Here is a 23,403-nt window from a genome sequence, read left to right as displayed (position 1 = left end):
ACCTACTGCTTTGAACTTATCTGTCTTGAAAGCAGTAGGAGGGCCTCTGCTGAGGAGCAGAGGCCTGTGTGTATCCCAGGGAAGACTTTAGATGTTTAAATAACAGATTTCTGCACTCATGGAAAACACAGGCATTTGTTCTAAATAGGCTTTACCTGCTTAGAACAATCAAACTAGATTTGTTAAGCTGCTTTGCTACAGACTGTCTTCGCTGAGGCAATGGACAGGAATGTGATGCTTCTCATCCCTGAAACTGAAATGGGTATGCTTGATCTTTTGTGCAGTGAATCAAAATTTTTTGTTTTTTTGTTACAAATGTCATGTAAGTATGGATCAAATCATTTTACCAAAACTTAAGAGAACTTGCTTCCAAACTGATGAGTTTCTGTCAGCCTGTAGGTGAAACAGGACCAATAAAGAGCTTGTCCCCAGGGTCTGATGTGAAGTGTTGGAATTTAAGAATGGCTTCAAGGTCAAAGACATGGGTAGACGTCAAGTCAGAAAGCTTAAGCAGTGGTCCTACCCAATAGGATACGTTTGCTAAGGTTTTGGAAGCCAGGGAAGGAGGGATAAGATTAGAAGATAAGTATGCATGTTACCATCCTTCTGGATGTCGTGGAGGAACTAGACTGGGGAGTTGTGGGGGCAGTGAATCTCAGGACATGACATATAGCCAAGCACTTTCTTACCATCTGCAGTGGTTTGTCCTCTCCTCCATGCTACACTCCTGTCCACACCTTCCCTTTGCTCTCTCCTGTATTTCTGTCTTGCATCAGCCGAGGTTGGGGGAGATCTGAAAGATCAGCTTTGTTTTTCCTCCAAGTTGTACTCTGAACCCTGTTAGCCAACAGTGTTGGCAGTGAGTGCCTCACAGCCACCGTCAGTCCCAAATTAAACAACCTCGTTATGAAACCGTGCAGGCAGGCTGTGGCTCTGTGCCTCTGAATGTTTCCTTCCAGTTGTTTGGGTCCCATGGTCCTACCCCATTGAGCAAGTGAGAATGTGCGGACAGTGCCCCAGAGTGTTCTGCTCCCTGAGGCCAGCCACATGTGGCCAGGTGTAAATCAGCTGGTTCTTTCCATGGCCTGCTGCAAATGCACACATCCTTTTATGCCAAGGGAATGTGGATGCATGATTAGGTTTCTCCACCAAGTATGATAATGACAAAAATCCCTTAGGGCACAGAGTGTGCAGTCTTCATCAGAGAAATTTGTTGTGTTTGGAGAAGTGTTTTCGTTGTTGTTAAGGGAAAGACAATGGAGCTATTCTTTGAGTACTATCTGCTTCAAGTACAAAGGGCTCTGCTTATTATGAAATTGAATTTCCTGGGAGGATTTTGGTGATGCTTCCTATGTTCTTTAGGGATCCTACAATTACAGTGGAAGAGAATGTTTTGATTTTGATGGCACAGTTTTTCACACTGTGCTAGATGACAAGAGAGACAAATGTGGAGCTTCCCTCTTCCTTCAACTATATGACACATGCAGTCAGCCCCAGGACCACCCTGGTAACCCACCGACCCTAAGTGGCCAACAGCAAGCTGACTTCCCTTGGCTTGTTGGTTACCGTCCAATGAACTGCTTGACCTGGGGAAGTCAGTTGGTTTGTCAGGCTGTCCGATGTGGTGGGAATGTGAAGTGGCTGGACTTCTCAGTTTGGGCCCATTTGCCTGTTTGTATGACAGATGTGTGAGTTCAGAAAACTGTGTCATCTGATGAGTAGAGATTCAGTTTACACATAGGGATGAAGTATCTACATTACTCTTGCCACAGCAAGCTTCTTTGACAGAGACAAGTGGAAAATTAAAGTCACTCAGTGTTAACAAAGAGGAAAATTATTCCTGATGTATAAAGGAAATCTTTTACTGATTTGGATTGGGTTACTTATTAGATAAGGTGCAGTATGGAGCAGACGATTTCTGATGTAAAAAGAGAGATTTTACCTGCAGAAATCCTGAAGGTCTTACGACATGTGCTGATGTTGAAGCCAAAATCAAAGGCCAATTTGGTTTAAGTAATCTCAGCTGGCAAATATTTATTGAGTGCCATGCACTTTGAGAGGAACAGGGAACACACACAGGTTATTCAAGACTTGCCTTCAGGGAGTTGTCTCTGCAAAGAGGCAGGACAACGACTCACAAAACAATTACAAAAAAACAGTGAAAGTTTGTGTCCTAAACTTTTCGTATTACGCAGTGTAATAAACAGTGTAGTTTGCAACTGTGGCATAGGTAAGAGCTACAGAAATCTGAACCTATTTTGAGAGCCAGAATTTCAGGGAGAAAACAGAAAGTCCTGTGGGTGAAGGTAACAGGACAGTCTATTTTTTAAAACACATACATGTATGTTTTATGTGTGTTTATATATAATTTATAATTATAAGCATTTTATATATTCTTTATATGTATCATATTTATAATTTGTTGGGAAGGCAGCGTGGCAGAGATAGGAGAGACAAAAAGAACTTCCATATCTGGTTCACTGTCCAAATCACCGCAAAGACCAGACTGAGCCATACCAGAGCCAGGAGCCTGGAGCTCCATCTGGGTCTTCCATATGGATGGCAGGGGACCAGATTTTTGGACCATCTTCTGCTGCCTGCCCAGGCATATGTACAGGGAACTTCTTTGGATTGAGATCAGCCAGGACTTGAACTGACACTCTTACGTGGGATGCCAGCATCACATGCAGTGCTTGCATCCACAGTAGCACAAAGCTGGGCTCGAGAGGACACAGTCCAGTGCAAGCAGGATTCAGATTGACGTTCAAATGGGAACATGAACAGTGACCCAGTCAAAGGTGTGTTGACTGAACACTTGCAGTATGGCAGGCATTAATGGTGCACTCATGGTGACTTCAAGATGAATTGAGGTACAGCCCTCACCCTCTAAGTTTCTGACAGTATAATAGACACCAGTTAAGTTGGTCAGCAATTTTGGAACATGGGTCTCCCAATTTATAAGATTTGGGAATTACAGCCTGGAATGGTGATATTCTTGGAAATGGATGTCCTGCAGGACAGACTGCAGTTGCAGAGCCAACCTCTGCCTCTTTTAGCAGAAAAGTTCCAAAATGTTCTTGGCTCATGGAGTGTCACTCAGTGGCTGCAAAGCCAATCGCTGGAAGAACAGTCCCCTAAAATTCCAGCCCTAAGAATCTGTGGGTGTGACAACAACAAAATGGTTTCCTTGCTTTTCTGCCATGAGCACTGAGGCCTGGTGAAGAAAGTAGGCTCAGGTTTCCAAAATGTTAAACTCTTTAGCCAGGCGCCCAAACGTGAGAGCATAAAAGGGTACTGTGATAGAAGGTTGGATTTCTGTCGCCCTAGGAAAGGGGTCCAATCATAGCCACCGCTGGAACAGAAGGTCTTATTTTAAGGGAAATCTACTAGAAGCCAATGTAGTCAGGCAAACATTTTTAAAAATAACTCCTGTTAGGAACACATATTCAATTTACTCTTTAAAAATAGACAATAATGAATGTTGCTTGTTTCCAAATACAAATGTCATTTAAACACTGCCAGTTTGCTCTGTTTGTTTCTGGGCTTTGGTGAGATACTGATGATAAAATATGTACTTACTAAAACTACTTTAAAAAATTATTCCTCTGTGTCCAATTCATTCGAGTTACTCCTTTGGCAGGGTTGGGTTGAATTTAATACTGAACTCTTAGTGACGAGTGAAGAAATTATGGAGCTGGTCTACTTAGTAGCTGATCCCTCTTCATATGCGTCGTGTGGTTTGCTGTGAGCAAGTGCCAGTAATGCAAAAAGAATGTGCTCACTGGGTTTATCTGTTTCTGTCATTAAGGCACTGCTAAGCTCTTGAGCCCTCGATTCAGGCTTACCAGGGCTCTTGCCCTTCTCTAATGAGCCTGGCAGGTGCTGCTCTGCAGCATGTCATTGCCTGACGTTAGCATGGATCTAAGCTGGGGCAGAAAGCTCTGGACTGCCCAGCCACAGGAGAGCTTTCATCCGTAGTGATAAAGCCCTTGTGCATGGCCAGACCTGGGAGCGTCTGGTTTCCCTTGAGCTCTCTGGGTAACTATTTTGTCTTTATATTTGTCCCCCACGGAAGTCTTAAGTGATTTGAGTGTTCTTATAGCTTTTCCAGGTAAGGAACCTCATCTGCAACAGAAAGAATGCCTGAACTGGGTTATAACAACTACCGGCATGATGGAAACTTAGTAGGAATGGAGTAGAACAGAGTGGGCTCATGGTGGGTGCCTAGGATTTCATGCTCCATTCCACTGGATTAGGCTACATAGGCTTCCCTTGTGGGTGATAGTCCTCGGTCAGCCTTTGACTTACTGCAAGTTGTCACGGTGTCCTGGGTAACTTGATGATCATAGATGTGGATTCCAAATAAGGAGAGGAAGGAAGAGCAGTCCCTGGGATGTATACCTGATCAGTGAGGTCAATTTATTTCTTCGTTGTTTACCATCCCTGAATGCCTTGTCTTTCTTTTCCCAGAGAGCAGAATTAACATCTGATAAAGACATGTACCTTGACAACAGCTCCATTGAAGAAGCTTCTGGAGTGTATCCTATTGATGACGATGACTATGCATCTGCATCTGGCTCAGGTAAGGCTGGCTCCTGCTCACCAGTGGGCACCATTCTCCCTATATATGTGCATGCATTGCACACACATGTGCACACACATGTTTCATTGCCCTTCCTTCAAGGAGACAAGCAGAATGCACTGCCGAAATGCCCAGGTGTGGATTCTTGCTCTCTGCCTCTTAGGAATTGTTTTAACTGAGCCTCAGCTTCCCCATTTATCAAATGCAGAGTAATAGTCATCCTTTGGTTTGAGAACCAGAGAAACACACAGAGAGAAACTTAGAGTTATCTCTTAACTCCATTTCACAACCCCAAATGTCCAGAACAACTTGACTTAGACCAGGCTGAAATCTGGTGCTATGAACTCAATGGGACCCTGCTACTTGAACTATCACTTCTCACCTCGGCAGAAGCCAGGATCAGAAGCCCAGCCAGGACTTGAACCCAAGCACTCCAATATGAGATGCAGGCATCTTAACCCTAGGATACATAGACCATTTTCCAGCCTTGAATTTTATTATTGTGATCTTCATAGTGGTGTCATCATGGAAACATCTTCAAGAAGTATCTCGAACATTTGTTTCAAAAAACCACTTAAACACCAGATCATAGAGACCAGTAAGTTATACACTGCACATTGCATATGCATATGCATAGTGTGTTGTTCAAAAGCAGGCGGAAAAACATAGCAGCCGAGTAAAATAATGGTACAATGATATCTTCAACTTGTTTAGTTTACCAGAGTACTTCAGAAGTTCATGGAAAATGGTATTGAACAGCAAGTTTATTTTTAGTGCACTTATTTTTGAAAGCCATAGTCATTTTTTTAAAAAAAATATTTATTCATTTATTGGAACATCATAGATACACAGAGAGGTAGAAACAGACAGAAGAAAGATTCTCCATCCTCTGGTACACCCCCTGAATGGCTGCAACAATTTGGAGTAGGTCAGGGTAAAGCCAGGAGCCAGGATCTTTATTTAGGTCCCTCCCAGGGTGACAGGGGCCTAAACATCTGGGTCATCCTGTGCTTATTCCAGTCTAATAGCAGGCAGCTGAATTAGAAGTGGAGCAGCTTGGACCAAACTGGTTTCTAAATAGGACGCAGTTGTCACAAGTGGTGACCGTACTCGTTATGTCACTACACTGGTGCTGCAATCCATGATCTTTTAAAAATTGCTTGGAAAATGCATGTTACAGAAAAGCTATAGGTGAATTTCAAATGACATTTACAACAAAACCAACTTATTTTTTAATTTTTTCAATAAATCTTTTAAAATGTCACCTCAGGTTCATAATCAGTTGACTCTACAATGCTGCTTATCAAGCCACCTGAAACTTAGTGCTTAGAGCAATAGTCATTCATCCAATGCATTAGTCTTCATGCTGGTCGTGTAGGGTGGGTTCACAGGGCTTCTTCACAGGCCGGAAGTCAGCAGCAAGTGGATCTGCAGCTCTGCTTTGCGTGGCTGACTTCCATATCTCTGGGACAGCTGAGCAGACTTGGCCTTGATCCACACAGTGGATCTCATGCTCCAGGTAGCCAGCCATGTGCTCATAGACAGTGACGCAGGGACATGTGCAAGCACAGTACCATTTCTACCACGTTTCATTGACCAGAGCAAGTGGGATGCCCACCTTTTAAGAAAAGGCACTATAAAATCACACTTTAAAGCAAGTAGGCACAGGATGGATAAATATTCCTGGCTATTTTGCAATCTCCGATACTCAGTAAGCATTTTACCTGTGCCAGGAACAGCCCCCAAGAAGTTGAGATAAAGAAAGAGATTGGACATGTGTTTAATCAGTAGTCAGTTTGGGAATTCATGACCAATAGCATGCTAGGAAGTTTATCTAATGCAGAATTTCAGAGAGGAAGGGACGGAGCACAAGAAAGCGAGTGTGAGGGCTGTTTTCCATCTGCTGCAGCACCCAGTGGCTACAATGTCCAGGGCCAAACCAAGCTGAAGTTAGGGTCTGGAGCTCCATCCAGGCCACAAGCATGGATGGAAGGACCCAAATCCTTGGCCATATTGCACTGGTTTCTCAGGCACATTAACAGGGTGCTGAATCAAAAATGGAGAAGGCAAAACCAGCACTCATACAGGATGCTGGTGTTGCAGTTGGTGGCTTAACCCACTGAAACACAAGCTGGTCTCTAACCAGACCATTTTTACTTAGTGTTTTTATGATACATTCAATAGATACTAAAAGCTACTCTGGAGAATCAAGATGGCAGAATAGGGTAAGGACACGTTTAAACGGACAGAAAAACATTTAATCAGGATGAAGCAGAGAGGACATATTTCAGGAAATAGGAAAGGGCAGAACAACAGCAGAGGGGTACCTGGAGACTGACAGACACAGGAAAGCAGCGGGCACAGCAGTGTGGTATTGCAGTGACTGATACTCCAGCAGCATTAAGCTAATGCCTTTCTGAGCTCCACCAATAACTGGAACTCCAGCAGCAACCAGGTGGGAAGGGACTTTCACTGGGAGCTCGGGTGGTGAACCCAGACAAAGAACTGTCCATCTTGCTGGTCCATTTGATTTGACCAAGAGCAGAGACTGAGCAGCAGATCTCAGACTGGCAGTGCGAGAACAGAGTGGATTTCATAGCCCAGTCGGCTCCCTAGAGCTGAACTGGGCACCATTTTGCCTAAGGAGGAAAGGGCAAGCAACTGAGCATGCACTGAGCTGGGAGTGAGCTCATTTCTGACTCAATGAACTGCATCAACGTTGCATTCTACGGATTCCACCCAGGGCAGGTCTGGGTAGCCCTCAGATCTGACAGCCAGCAGATCAAGAACTGTAGTGGTGGTACGTCAGGCGCCATTTTGGCCACTGTGGCAATAGCTTTGGGACTGCAGGGGACAACGGTGAACTGTGCATGTGCTGAGCTCGGGAGAACTCACTGAGGTCAGTGGATTGCACTGGTCCTGCAGGAAAATAATACCGACTGTGGCATCGTATGGGTCAAAATAGGTTCGTGTGGCATCCAGACCTAACATCCAACAGGTTCCAACAAGATCAGCGCCACCAACAACCCAATTATATAGGGCACCTGGTGTCTCCCTAATCCTGGGACCTGCTCCAACCGGAAGGGGGAGAAAGGTTGCAGAGACAATGGTGCAGCCTCAGCATGGTATCACAGGAGGTGGAGAGTGGTGAGCCAAGAGCTGGGGCTGTGGAGACCACGGTGGAAATCTGACATAAGAACCCAGACCTGGAACTTGCTGGAGGAAGTGGCACAAGTGGCTGCAAGAAAAGTTGTGTACCAACCGCAATAAGTAAAATCGCATTGTAGACCTGTGGCTGACACAGCTTAGAAACATGCCCCAAGGAGAAGACTCTGTTAACCAGAAGCATAATGATCAAGAGCAAAAGAGGACACAAAGGCACAATGAATATTATTGAAAACTCCCCTGCAAAGGAGCAAAACCCTATGCCAACCTCAGAGTTAACTGAGGAAGATGTCGAGAAAATGCGGTACACAGAATTCAGAAAACTCATTTTAAAGATTCTGATCAACAATAAGAAGCTCATGCAAGAGTTCAGAGATTTAAAGAAGCAATAAAGCAAATCAAGGCTGATATATCAGAAAGTAAGAACACAGTAGACCAAATTAAAAGTACAGTGGAGAGTCTCCAAAATGAAGCAAGCAGAAGAAAGAATCTCAGAATTGGAAGATATTTCCTGTCATCAGGGGGAAGCAAACAAAAAGCTAGAAGCAGAACTGGATCAGGCCAAAAAAAGTATTCAAGAATTGAAAGACATTATTAAGAGGCCAAATATAAGAGTTATGGGAGTCCCAGAAGGTGCAGAAAGAGAAGCTGAGTTTGAAAATGTGTTTAATGAAATAATAAAGGAAAATTTCCCTAATCTGGAGAAAGAATTGGGAAACAAGATCCAGGAGGGGCACAGAACTCCCAACAGGCTTGATCAAAAGCGATCTTCATCAAGACACATGATCATCAAGCTCTCTTCAATCGAACATAAGGAAAAGATCCTTAAATGTGCACGTGAATAAAATTAATTGACATATAAAGGAATGCCAATTAAACTCACAGGAGATCTCTCACAGGAAACTCTACAGGCAAGAAGAGAATGGAGTGACATATTTCAGATTCTAAAAGAAAAAAATTGTCAGCCTAGGATAACATATCCAGCAAAGCTTTCTTTCATCTTTGAAAATGAAATAAAATTCTTCCACAGTAAAGAAGAGTTAAAAGAATTTGCCTCTTCCAAACCTGCCCTATAAATGATACTTCAAGATGTTCTCTTGACAGAGAAGAGGAATAGCACCTACCAAAACCAAAGGCAAACGGGAAGAACATCCCAGTAAAATGACAACAGAAGACTAAACCAATGAACCACACATTCCTAAAATGACAGGACCAAAGTACCACCCATACATATTAAACTCTGAAAGTAAATGGCATAAGCTCAATCAAACGTCATAGATTAGTAGACTGGATTAAAAAACAAAACCCATCTGTTTATTGTCTGGAGGAGACACACTTCAACAAAGATCAGCAGAAACTATATCACATAGGTTTTGTTGTTTTCTGTCAGTTTCATCTCTTCAAAACACTTCCTTCTGATTAAATCATTCAATGACTCATAGGTCATGCAGTGGCATCATTTTCTTCAAGAAGGTTCTTGATTTTCATTTCTTCAGCTACACGTTAGTCATTTAATAGCATGTTATTTAACTTCTTGGTGTTGTTAATTTCTTTTTTCTTCCGGATGTTGATTTTGTTTTGTGGCTCTTCATTTAAGGAGATGTGTAGTAGCTGTGTAATGGAGACTGTCATATCTAGTAACATGTTATTTAACTTCATGACATTATAAATTTCAATTTTTCTTTCTATTGTTGATTTTGTATCATGACTTTTCATTTAAGGGGATGTACAGTAGCTGTGAAATGGAGACTAACATCCAGATGTGAGGATGTAGTGTGGTATGCATTTCTGCTTCTAAACAAAAATGGAGTTACAATGAAACTGTTTACTATATCTTGACAATAGGATTCTGGACTCTCTGCCATTGTCCATGCCCACAATGATGGACATATGACTGAGTATGAAGAGCTATATGTTAGTAATGATATAGAGGAACTAGGTGGGGGGGAGGGAATTGGGGAGGGGAGAAGGGAATGTGGAACTATATCATAAAATGATAATAATAATAATAAAATGTAAAAAAACTACTCTGAATATAATATCTGGCAGATTGGCCTAGACTTCAGAATGATCCTCAAATTAGAATCCACTGTCTTTGTCAGTAATCCAGCTAGGCAACAAATGAATGGTTTAAGTCAGAAAATGGCAAGTCTGCAAAAGATAAGAGTGCTGGTGGCTGACCTAGTAACAAGGAGCTTGTAACGCAGTTCTATGTAAAAATAGCCCTAGTTATTCTTGGGAGAGTGATAAATATCACACACGTAGAATGAGTGTGAAAAGAGTTGTTCTTCATTGCCCACAAGCCTATTAATACCTTTCACTCATGGCACCTCTTTAATTTTAGCACCTTAAAAGTGCTTTGTAACTATCATCTTCCAGATGTCTTAGGAAATGATAATTACAGATACATTTTGATCCCCTTTTCACAAATCTTAGGATCTAAGAATTACTAGGGATCTATAAGGCTGCCCAAGTCATTTGCGCCGATTTTTGTTGGTTGTCTTGAAATTTAATTAAAAAACAAAACAAAAACAAAAACCTTCCCTGCCCTGGTAATCCAGGTGAAAGGCACTTGGGGTGGATCATTTGAAATCCAGAGCCTGAAATCAAACTTGGTCTGAAAAGTGGGGCTGCACTGCTTCTGCCACAGCTGTAACCTAGGGAAGATCGTGGTTGTAAAAAAAAAAAAAAAGTGGAGAACATATTTGACTTTGGAAATCATCTTTTGCTATGAGCCGGGCACTACTTCTTCACCCTTCCACTTGAAGTAACTTATAACTCCAGTGTGTGAAGCATCATGTGCATGTGCCAGGCAATACCCCCGTCCTTATCAAGATTTCGGTAAGGATAGGTTCTAGAGGTTGAGTATCCCTTATCCAAAATGTCTGCGACCAGAAGTATTTCAAATTTGATTGTTTTTTCTTTTGGGGGGTTGGGTGGTACGTATACACAATGAGATATCTTAAGGCTGAGACCCAAGTCTGATGAAGAATTCATTTCTGTTTTGTATATGCCTTATGCACAAAGCCTCAAGGTACTTTAGACAATGTTTTGAGTTCACTTGTGTTTTGACTATGACTCGTCATGTGAAGACTGTGTGAAGAGTCCTGTAGTGGCATCGTGTTATGCTCAAAAAGGATTGTATTTTGGATCAGTTATTATTATTTGCATTTTCTAAGAGGAGAAAATTTGAAGCACAGAGATTACCTAACTTACCCCAGGTCACTGTAGGTCAGTGGGAAGTACTCTGTTAGTCATTTGCTGCTCTGCCTCCTATATCCTACCATTCCATTTTAAACTCAAGGGGCTAGCTGGTGGCCAATCCCAGCTGGAAACACTGGAATCTCCAGGGCACTGGCCAGTCTACCATCTGTCCTTTTATCAGGCCATCCGCTGGAAAAGCAGCTGCACTGTAGAATAGATGCTGCAAACCCAAGGCGTGCTTCCCAATTGATGAGATGGGATTGAAACTATATATTTGGCCTGAGTATGGGAAGGAGTAGATGCCGTGTCCTTAGATTACAGAGATAGGAAATATTTGGTTCCTATCCTTAAGGGAACAAAGGTCTATACTGAGAGAAAAGCAGAAAGGAGAAATGATAACACCATTATGGTGGGAAACAATATGAATACTTTCTAACAAAAATTTCTGTTAAATGTTGACTTTGGGTTGAAGATAATTGAAGATAATGGATTGAGGACAAATACCTTCCAATATCCAACTAAACAAATAATAAAGAATTGAGCGTATACACACAGGGGCAATAAAAATGGTAAAGGTGTTAAGAAAAAAACATGAAGTTTTGAAAGCTGGTAACAGATGGGCTGGTAGGAATAGACTTGGTCAACATGGAAAACCTGCAATACTCAGCAGTGGGCAGAACCATGAAAACTTTATTAGCACAGCCAGTTCTCCTTGAGGCCCAGAAATTGGTGGCACTAAATAAAGAGTGAAAATTGTACTTGTGGGGTCTGGATAAATGGCTCAGTTGGCTGACTCCTATTTGCTGATTCAGTCCCCAAATGCCCACAACATCTGAGACAATAGCTGGGACTCCTTCTGAGGTCTGCCAGATTACTTGCACGATTGCCATAGTGTTCTGTTATCCACAGTAGCAGGAAGCTGGAGTCAGGAACCAGATTTAGGCATTCCATTGTGGAATACATATATCTTACCTCCTAGTTCTTAACACAATCACAATGGGGATTAGGTCTCAGCATGTGAATTTTGGGCAGACATCAACATTCAGGCCATAGTATAAATGGAAAAGTATTATTTAAAAATAACAAGAGAGCAAACCTTATGGTAAAGCTAGTTAAGCCACCACTCAGAATACCTACATGCCGTGTTGGAGTTCCCAGTTTAAGTCTTTATTTACTCTGTTTCTGATCAAGCTTCCTGCTGATGCAGTGGGGCACAGTTAATGATGGACGAGGTGCTTGAGTCTCTGCAACTCACAAGGTAAAATTGGGTTCCTGGTTTCAGTCTGGTCGAGCCTCAGCTGTTGTGGGCATTTCAGTTGGAGCATTGCTGTCTGCCTCTGTGTCTCTTTTTCAAAATAGTGGGATGAAACAGGGTGAGCAGTGGGAACATACGGAAAGATGTTGGAAAGATGACAGGAGGCTGTAGAGAAGTTGCCATTGATGCTGTCTTGATGGATTAACAGGGGTTTCCTGGGGGAAGAGAAGCCTTAGGGTGGGATCTTTTAGACAGAAAAGCAGGAGCTACACAGTGGGGAGAGAGGTGAGGGAAGAGGTGAACTAGGGGATCCCAGGTTTCTAGTTTGAGCAAAAGGTTTTCTCCCCTTATTAGCATTAGTAAAAATAATAGCCTACCTCTTGAGGCACAGTACTTAACTGGCTCAAATCGCAGACAAGCTAACTCAAAGACTTGTTTGTCCCATAAGACTCTTCTCACATATAAATTCTCTCCAGCCCGTTTTCTGACTCATCTTTGGAACTCTTGGTAAGCAAGTCTGTTAGCCATTACACTGCCAGTTAAGATGCCCGGATGCCATATCAGAGTGCTTGGGTTCAGTGTCCCACCCTAGGTCCTTCTTCCACATTCATGTTGATGTAGACCCTGGGAGGCAGTAGTGAGGGCTCACGTGCATGGGTCGCTGCCACCCTCAAGGAAGACTTAGACCAAGTTCCCAGGTTTGGCTTCTTTCTCTTTCTCGCTCTCTATTTTCACTCTTAAATAAACACAGTGGGATTTTAAAGATCCCTCACTGAAAGATTTCATTTCTCATTGAGATTTCACTCTTCAAAAGAAGAAAGCAGATTTATTTATTTCTATGGGAAAGGCAGATTTATAGAAAAAAGGAGGGATGGAGAGAAACACTTCCATCCACTGGTTCACTCCCCAAATGGCCACAACAGCAGCAGCTTGCCTATCAGGAACCAGGAGATTCTTTCAGGTCTCCATGTGGTTGCAAGATTTCAAGACTTCTTAGGCCATCCTCCACTGCTTTCCCAGGCCACAGGTAGGGAGCTAGATGAGAAGTAGAGCAGCTGGAATATGAACCGGCGCCCATATGGGATCCTGATGCTTGCAATGCAGAAGATTAGCCAATTGAGCCATTGTGCCGGGCCTGGGATTTCAATTATTCAATGCAAGAAAAAAAATTAACTGTATTTTGTATTTCTGTCATCATCATTATTAATGATTTATTTTTACTGTGAGTTCGGCATATTTCCAAATATGTATCATGTCTGTTTGTGGTTGATAATATGCACCTCTGAGTTGTTATTATTATTCCTATTTTACAAGTAAAGACACTAAGACACAAGTAATTAATAATAGAGCTAATAATGCCAGAGTCACTACTACATTGGTTTGTTTTTCTAATGTCCAAACCTTTTTTTATTCTCATATACCCTGCCATTTCTTCTCTATAATAACAGCAAGAACGTATGTTCTGAAGTTAAGAGAGACAGTTGACAAATTAAGAAATGAACCATAGCCAATTACCCTGTTTCCAGCTTGTTGTCTCTTGCCTTCCAAATTGCTTATTATGTTGATATGATTCTATGAGAAATACTCATCCTTTTCAGGAGTTTAGAAGTACTCGTCATTCATTTTTGTCTAAGGAAACAGGCTAGTTTGTATTTATTTTGAGTTGTTTTTACAAGTCCGCCACACAATTAATATTAGAACTGTGTTGTACCTTAAATGTTAAAATCCTCAAACACCATTCCGGTTAAAAAAAAAAAGTGCCCAGCAGAGAAGTCAGTAGTTAATCACTTGTTGAAACAAATACCAGGTTGGAGGCTGTATGTGTAAAAAATTGTGCTAGATACTCTGGAGCTGAGCAGGTGCAATTCTTGGACCTTGTGGAAATTCCAGTCTGGTAGAGTAGTTATTTATTATAAGTGCTTTATCAGTCAATAAATAAGTACGTAACTATAAACTTCTGTTAAATGCAATTAGAGGTAGGAGAATGATTCTAAAGACAGTTTCTTAAAGAACTCAGAATTCTGCACAAGGTAGGTCTTCCCCAACGCCTGTGGGTGCATTAGGAATGAATTAGTGAGAACTTCAGCTGATCAGCAGACTCAGAAGACAGCAAAGACACTGATGCTCCAAGAAGCTGGGGCCAGACCACACAGGATTAGACTGAGGCATTTTTGTGCAACCTGGGAACAATTGGGTGCCATTGTAAGAGTTTTCAATGAGGATGAGGGAGCCATTTAGCCGATTTGTGGACAGTGTACTAGACTGAGAAGGGCCTGTTAGGAGAGAGCAGATACAGTGATTCCTGCCCCAGAACTGTAGAAAGGTGTTACAATAGAGAAGGATTAATAAGGTAAAATTGGGAGGACTGGGTGATGGGTTTCACAGGGAGCTAAGAATAAAAGAAGTTATAGTTCGGGTATAGTAAGAACAGAGGATTCAGTCATACAAAATGAGAGAAGACTAGTTTGTGACGGGTGAAAAGAAGATGTCCTGAATTCTATTTTAGACAAGTTAGAGATAATACTTTTGAGCCATTCAAGTGAAAAGTGAGAAGCAAGCTTTTGGATATATGAGTCTGAATCTGAAAGTATAAAATAAGAGGTGACCTAAGGCTGAACCTTGAGGAACTTTGGTAACCAGCATTCAGCTAGAAGAGAAATAAGCCTGTCCAGGAGACTGATTCTAGCCAGAGAGGAAAGGGAAAGCCTGGGAATCCCAGAAACCCAAAGAAATAGGATGTGTCAAGGAGATGGCAGCTCACCATGAGATGAGGAGTCAGCTGTAGATAGGTTTTCTTTTTCTGTATTTTGTTGTGTTGTCTTTTTCAAATGGAGAGTGGAACATGCTTCCATGTAAACAAGAAATCTCACTGAGCAGGAGAGATTGAGAAAGCCACTGAAAAGAGAGCTACTTGAGGTGTTCAGGATAACGGCATTATAGAAAAAAAACCTTCCAAGGCACCTATAGCTGCCCTTTGGAATACCTTCAGGGCAGTGAAGAGCTAGGATTTTGAAAGAACACGACTTTGTATAACCACTTCCAGTAAAACAGAACTCTTGACTTGTGATTTTTTTCCAGGAGCTGGTGAGGACATAGAAAGTCCAGAGGTGACAACATCTCGACCATTCCTAAAGGTACCCATCACGAGTGTTGCTCCGAAAGTGGAAACCACAACACTGAAGATACAAAACAAGATGCCTGCCCAGACAAAGGTATGTTCTTGCTTGTATTGTAAATACTTTCTCTCTCTCTCTTTCCCCCCTTTTCTCTTTTATTGTATGGCAAAGTTTTTCTTTAAAAGGTCTCATTTAAAATTATGAAGGAGCCAAAGATTTATTTCTGAATAATTTTATTTATTTGACATTCATAGTAACACAGACTGAGGTAAAGAGACGGAGATCTTCTGTCTGCTGGTTCACTACCCCACATGACCATAATGGCCAGCTGGGGCTGAGCCAGGCAAAAACCAGGAACCTGGCACTCCATCTGGGTTTCCCACATGGGTGGCAGGAGCCCAGGTACTTGGGTCATCTTCTACTGCCTTCCCAGGCACAGAAATGGTAAAGCCAAGATTCACAATGGTGCTCCAGTGTTAAATCTAGCAATGCAGGCGATAGCTTAATTTGCTGTACCACAATACTGTCCCAAATAGTATGAACATCTTTCTGAAAAATGGAACTAAAAATAATTTTGGTACAAAATATTTTTACTTATATGTAGTATTTATAATACATATTTTTCGTATTTTTCATATTTTTCATAAACTCTTTTGAAAGGCAGGGAGGTGGGGTTGGGATGAAGAGAGAGAGGCTGAGAGGAAGATCCTCTATCTGCTGTCACTCCTCAGATGACCACCATGGCTAGAGTTGGGCCAGGTAAAGACAGGATCAGTACAACAGTCAGGACTCAAACTGGCACTCCTACGCAATGCTGACATTACAGATGGTGGGTTCATCTGCTGTACAAAAACATGGGCCCTTTTCATGAACTTTCACAATGTTCCCTGTATGCAAGGATTTCAAACATTTTTTGCCCAAAGTAAAGTTGTCTTTTAATTCCATTTTTCATGAATTTTGTAAGCTACCCTCATATCATTGTGACTTTTTCTTTATTCCTAATGATCATTTTGGCATTTGTCCACTTAACTATTTTTACCACCCATGTCTAATTTATATACAAATAATTTTCATACAACATCCTTTTTTTTAAGATTTATTTTTTATTGGAAAGGCAGATATACAGAAAGGAGAAGAGACAGAGAGGAAGATCTTCCATCCTATGATTCATTCCCCAAGTGGCCACAATAGCCAGAGCTGAGCCAATCTGAAGTCAGAAGTCAGGAGCTACTTCTGGGTCTCCCACACAGATGCAGGGTCCCAAGAAGGACTTGGGCTGTCCTTGACTGCTTTCCCAGGTTCCAGTCAGGGAGCTGGATGGGAAGCAGGGCTGCCAGGATTAGAACCAGCGCCCATATGGGATCCCGGTGTGTTCAAGGCGAGGACTTTTGCCACTAGACTACTGTGCCAGGCCCCAACACTCCTTCTTAAGTTGACTTAAGTTTTCTTTATTTCCCAGAGAGTGCTCTTAATTAAACCATTGTAAACTTCACATAAGCTGAGGTGGGCAAGAGAATGAATGATAAATTCATTCATTCGTTCACTGCATACCTTGAATATAAATCTTGTCATGTTTTCAATAAACTATTTCTCAAAGTCTCGCTGGGCCCTCGTCAGTAGTTTGGAAAGTTGAACCTGTTACGATTATGATGAACCCAGGCACACCTGTATGTATTCATTTGAGACCTAACTCATTCAGAATGAGGTCTTTGGTCTTAAGGCAGATCAAATGTACCCAGCAAATTCAAGCTGAATTCATGATTTTGGTTCACTAGTGCTATATTGCCATTAGCTGGCCATTTGTTAATAGGTTGACTATTGGAACATATGTAATAAAATGTGGAGAAGGCCTAAGCTCTTCATCATGGATCCAGTCAACTTTCTTAGTTTCTGAGCCATTCCTTATGGGTCGTTAAGAAGATTAAATAGGAGTGCTTATAGCATGGCACTGGAGAGCTGGTAAGCATTGTGTAAATACTGATTGAGTTTGGTGGAGCAGAAAAGACCAATCCAATACACCAAATGAACATGTGTGGTAACTGCAGTGGTGGAGTTTACATGCTGCTTCTGAAAACTTACAAACCCAAATGTCTTGGGGCTTTTCTGTTTGGAAAGGAGATGCTGCCAAGCTTTAGCAGCAGGTAGGATATGGAAGGCTGTTTTGTCAGTGAGAGGCTCCCCTAGAGCAAGCAGCACCCCTCTGCAGGCAGGTTCACATGTGAGTCTTTCCTACCCTTCCCAGAAACCTCCTCGTCCTCAGTTCCCTTGTGCATATGACCAGTGTGGTGAATGACAGAGCCAGATGGGTTTGTGCTGATGCGGAGCAGCCGGAGGGCAGCCCTGTCCAGACTGGTGTGCTTTGTCAGAAGAATCGATCCATGTTAGTAGCAAACTGACTGCAGGGAAAGGAAGACCCATGGAGGACCCGGCTAGACATTCCTAGCTGGTGTGATGGCTGCAGGCCTGGATGCTGCTCCCTCAGTGTCTAAATTGGTTCCATGAAAGAAGGGAGAAGCAGAGAAATGAAAAGTAGCAAGTGGCAATTGGTAGTCAGATGGCTGACGGCCAAAGTGTATACATACAGTTATGTGGAATGTTCGTTGAAAGATGCATTTTTATTTGTTTGTTTATTTTTACCACATTTTTGTTTGGCTGCTGTTCATGATGACATCTCTTGATGTTAGCAACCATTAGAACTCATCACTGGTGGAAAGACACTCTGCTGTGTGGATTGTGGCTTTTAGTGACAGGCTTGTGTTCTAAGCAAATCGAGTTTGATATAGAGTGCTGAGGGTTTGTTGACAACAATGAATTGAAAATGTATTTAAGCTTTTAGAAATCAACTTTAAGATAGTAATTGCATCAGGTCAAGATGGAGAATAATAGACATCTGGCAGATGATTTTAGAAATGGATAATTCCAAATCATCTTAATATATTTCTATCCTTACTACTGTTGTGTTCATGTAATAATGAAAATTTATTAATGGTAGATTATATATCTGTACTCATTAAGTTTCAAATACTATTTTAGTCCCTAATTATGATGATATTGATAATAAATAACAGTAGTGATTCCATTTTCCATTTTATAGCTGTATGATATGGCTGAATTCAACATTACCTCTAGGATAGCATTAGTGTAGATTTTGCTGTTGAATGAGTCTCACAGTGACATTAATGTCATTATTATAGCTCTTCTTTCTAGTTTGTAGTACATTTCTGTGACAAAAAATAAATAGTTCTTGGTTGAAGTAGATCATCATCTGTCATCTTTTACTTCCAGCCCATGACCATGACATCCAAAGAGTCAGACATGGACATGGCAATCTTTTCATCAGCTTCATGTAGTTGTTCATGCTACCTTGGTATAATTTTATTGGGCCCATGTATACAAAAGTAAGGTTTGTTCCAATTAGTTCCGTGCTGTAGAATAATTTCCTCTTAGTCAAACTTCTGCTCCCATACTATAAAACTTCTCAAATTAAAAAGATGGCTATTTCACCCAGGGCACCTTGAAGCTTGTGTAGGACCAGTCCTTCACAGGCAGCGTGGCTCTAGTGAGTCTTCCATCCCCATGACCTCAGATCCCTGGGGTGCAGGCTTGGTTTTACTTCCTACTGAGTCAAATGGGTCATTTCTCTTAAATGACTTTAGGAACTCAAAAACTCTGAGGTAATGTGGTTTGTCATAATAAAGGGACAAAGATGATATGGATAAGTTAGACTCAATCTCTAAAATAAGCATGCTTTAGGAAGTTCATGGAAAATGGGACATGAAGTTTATTTTTGGTGAAGAAATACTTTTTGAGATTCATACACAGATTTTTAAAAATTTTAATTGTAAGATAAAGAGAGAGATAGATACATAAATCTCCCATCTTTTGTTTTACTCTCCACAAATGTTGCAACAGCCAAGCCTAGGTTAGGCTAAGGTCATTCTGGGTGGCCTAAGTGGGTGTAAAGACCCCAACTACATAAAGTGTTATCAATTACCTGGTGTACAATAGTAGGAAGCTAGAATTGGGAGTGGAGCCCAGTCTCCAAATCAAGACACTCCAATTACATGCGAAAATCCCAAGTGTGTCATCACCTTCCCCAGTTTTTTGGTGATATGCATTTCCTATGAAACTTTTGTTATATTACAGTGGCTATTTATGTCCATCTCATTTCCCACTAGAATTTGTGTACTCCTCTTCGCTTCCAATCCTGAGTATCCATCTATTTTTATTTTCTCTTCCTTTTCATAACCTCTACCAGCAAAAAACAACTAGCAAGCAGAAAAAGGGGTCTCTAGGTAAGAATGCATGTAACCTATTCTGTAGTTCAGTGGAAGATGGTTCAAGTGGTTGGGCCCCAGCTACCCATGCAGGAGACCTGGAAGAAGTTTATGGGTAGTGGATTCAGCTTAGCCCAGCTCTTGCCATTGAGGCCATCTAGGGAGTGAATCAGTGGATGGAAGACCCACCTCTTCTGTCTCTCACTCTCTCTATAACTGTGACTCTCAGATAAATAAATAAATCTTTAAAAAGAGAAAAGAATCAGTTTTTGTAAATAAGAGGTGATAGAGGTGCCCTCACTGGATTTTCCACTGGGGAGCAAATGGTGGGCCTAGGTGAAGATTGGATGCTATACAGCATGTAAAATTCTAGGGCCATTATAGAAATAGAAATGATGTGACAAAGAAATGAACAAAGCTGTAGAAATGATACTCCAAGACAGGAACTTAACTTTAAAGAGAGTGGAGTTTCTTTTAAACTGATACGGGAAATACACAATATGAAATATGCTGGAACAGTTAGTTCCCTACCCCCTTTATGGTCCCAATAATGGAAATATAAGAGAGCTGATCTGATTTGGTGGGAAATTACTCTTCAAATTGATACGTAGTGTGAAAAGAGGTACAGCTGAGGGCAAATGTCTTATAGGCTGCTGGCCAGATGGAAATAAACGCTGACTAAAGTTGAGGCTGCAAGATAGTAAGGTAGACCTTGCATTGTGGAACTTTCGGTAACTTGAAAGTGCCCCTCATTGGGCAGATGAGGTAACTGAGGGATAGAAAAGCAGAATGACTTGGTTAGGGTCCCAGAGGAGCTACTTGAAGAATCCAGGTCACCTGAAGTTCTCATCCAGGTTTCACTGAAGGTACAAGACTAAATAGGCAAAAGCTTTTCAGAGTAAGACTGTGGGAACCTCTGCAGGAGCTTTCAATACATTGCTGTAGGTAGCAAAAACATGAAGGCGCCAGGAAAATTAGCACCCTGTTGTTGGGTTAGAGCAGCCTGAGGGAACTGGTAGCAGAAATCAAGAGAGCAGTGAGAGTGTAGAGATCATAGGAAACATCAACCAAGACACCTAAACATATCCTTGGCATTATGATAAAAAATCATTGACTGTCCATCTTGACAGTTCGTGTGACGGGTGTCATGCAGATCCATGACTCCTGAGTCCACCGTGGAACTCACACATTGGTGTAGACATTACATGAAGTGTTTATAGATATGACCTCCTAAACTCAAGATCAGGAGAAAGAGGGCTTTGGAGTCCTTTTGTTATCACTTCTTTCCAGCATATGCTTAGAAGATGATGTAATGTCTCCCTTTCCCTCATCCCAGACACCTGAGGAAATCGATAAGGAAAAGGTTCATCTCTCTGACTCAGAAAGGAAAATGGACCCTGCTGAAGAGGACACAAACGTGTACACTGAGAAGCACTCGGACAACCTGTTCAAACGGACAGAAGTCCTCGCAGGTGAGCAGTTGGCAGTGTTCTGGTAGGAAGGATTTCTAAGTGGTATTAGGAGGGGTGGCTGGGCTTGCTGAATGCGGTGGTGGGGATCCTTTGTTCTGTAGTGAGAAACTAGGCAAGCATCCTTTTTGTTTTCTACCAGCAAGCTCAGTCATGAGTAGGAAAACAGAGTAGGAGGTCACAACAAAGAGGAAAGTTAATGACTGAAATGGTCCAGAACAGCTGGGCAAGGCAGGATGACAGGGTAGGAAGATCAGTGTGTCTTCCTTAGAGCATCCTGATTTCAAAATGAACTCAAGAAAAAGAGGAAGGTGTTCGGGAGTGGAGGACAGAGTGGGGAGGCAGTTCACTACCCACATTATCAAGACTGTGTCTTTAAATGGAACTTATATTATGGAAGAGCAAAGAGTTGACTTGCACAATTTAGCAATACCTAATCCTTGGAAAATCAAAACTCAGACAGAAAGAAAGTGGCATGTTTTACCTTTACTGTTAAAAATTTTTAAGTCAATGGTATCATACATTGTGTTTTCACAAGAAAAGCAATTGGACAATGAGAATATGAAATGTGAGTACTGAAAAGATGAAAGCATTTAAGTATGAGATTAGTTGAGGTCACAACTGGATTTTTCTCATTGGGTAATATTAATTACTAATCAAAGAAAGCATTGTACCTTCCTGAGAAATGTCAGATTTGCATAATTACCTGGTTGCTTTATTAAATCCATCCATTTTTTCTTAAGTTTGGATTTTCAAATTAAGCCTTTTATAAAAATGTAAATAGATTGGGTTTGACAAAGCCACATTCTGCAGCCCTTGAATCTCTGCTGAAAACAATCTTTCTTTTGGTTTGTTTCAGCTGTCATTGCCGGGGGAGTTATCGGCTTTCTTTTTGCAATTTTCCTTATCCTGCTGCTGGTATATCGCATGAGAAAGAAGGATGAAGGCAGCTATGACCTTGGAGAACGCAAACCATCCAGTGCTGCTTATCAGAAGGCACCTACTAAGGAGTTTTATGCATAAAACTCCCACTTAGTGTCTCTATTTGTGAGATCACTGAACTTTTCAAAATAAAGCTTTTGCATAGAGTAATGAAGATCTTTGTTTTTTTTTTTTGTTTTATTTTGTTTTGTTTTGTTTGTTTTTGTTATTTTTGTTTCTCCATTAAAGGGCCAGTCTGGCACTTTAATGATAAAATCCCATTGTATTTAAAACTTTTCATGTATTTCTTTAGAACAACATAAAATTAAAATTTAACATCTGCAGTGTTCTGTGAATAGCAGTGGCAAAATATTATGTTATGAAAACCCTTAATGTTCATGGAATTGGTTTAAACTTTTATGTGCAAATATGAAAGGATTGTTTTTATACTACAGTTTGAAGATGAGAGCTGTTTTGTTTGTGTCAGCATATCTCGGATTGACCTAACCAAGTTGGTCTTATTTTGTTAATTTATCTGTTGTCCTCCTCTTTTTCCTCTCCCCTGCCCTCTCTCCCCTTTAAACCAAAACCAAATCCTATGCCTTTTGTAGCTGTCATGGTGCAATTTGTCCCCAGATATTGCAGATAATGGTAATTTAGTGTATATGTGATTTTTCAAATATGTAAACTTTAACTTCAACTTTGTGTGAATTTTTCAGTGTCAGAATGTCCATTTTACACTTGCTTTATGTTTCATTACCTATAGCTTCGGGCAGATTTGCAAGAGCAAGCTAATGTGTAAAATTGGATTGTTACTACCAAAACTGTTTAGTCTTATCTCTCCAAACAGATCTTCTTTGGGGAGGATCGGATGTGAGTTACTGAGCAAATCCAAAGATGCTAACAGTATTTTGAGAAGTTGCTGCAGATTTCTTTGGCCACTGTATTTGTTAATTTCTTGTAATTTGAAGGTACGAGTAGGGTTTAATGAAAAAATCAGCCTTTGTTCTTAAAAATGCATTTAAGTTGTAAACATCTTTTTAAGCCTTTGAAGTGCCTATGATTCTATGTAACTTGTCGCAGACTGGTGTTAAATGAGTATATATAACAGTTTAAAAACAAAGTTGGTATTTTATAAGCACAGACAATTCTAAATGGTAACTTTTGTAGTCTTATGAATAGACAAAAATTGTAATTTGGGAACATAAAAACTACTGAATAAATCATGTGGCCTAATATTGAAAATGTCACTGTTATAGATTTTGTACATTTTCGATCAAATGTACATTTTCCCCATTGCTAATGAATGTCTGTTCTGCTGTCAAGAACAATGTGGGTTTGATTTCTTAAGTGTTCCATGGTGGCTATAAAATCAAAACCAAAGAGCCCATCCATGAGGCTGTCTGTTACCAGA

General features: G+C 41.1%; 1 protein-coding gene across 1 annotated transcript in view; it reads left to right on the top strand.

Moving 5' to 3' along the window:
- SDC2 (syndecan 2) overlaps window positions 1-22,164 on the top strand; it is a 116,328-nt gene extending 94,164 nt beyond the window's left edge. The window contains exons 2-5 of the mRNA XM_012925683.2: window positions 4,471-4,582; window positions 15,285-15,418; window positions 20,936-21,071; window positions 21,928-22,164. Of these exons, the coding sequence (XP_012781137.1) occupies window positions 4,471-4,582; window positions 15,285-15,418; window positions 20,936-21,071; window positions 21,928-22,091 (546 nt within the window). The 3' untranslated portion in view covers window positions 22,092-22,164. The remainder of the gene's footprint in view (window positions 1-4,470; window positions 4,583-15,284; window positions 15,419-20,935; window positions 21,072-21,927) is intronic.
- The last annotated feature ends 1,239 nt before the right edge of the window (window positions 22,165-23,403 follow it).

Source organism: Ochotona princeps, chromosome 9, assembly GCF_030435755.1.
Source record: "Ochotona princeps isolate mOchPri1 chromosome 9, mOchPri1.hap1, whole genome shotgun sequence".
NCBI classification, from domain to species: domain Eukaryota; kingdom Metazoa; phylum Chordata; class Mammalia; order Lagomorpha; family Ochotonidae; genus Ochotona; species Ochotona princeps.
The sequence above is the reverse complement of the archived record's forward strand: the minus strand, read 5'-3'. Positions and strand labels throughout refer to the sequence as shown.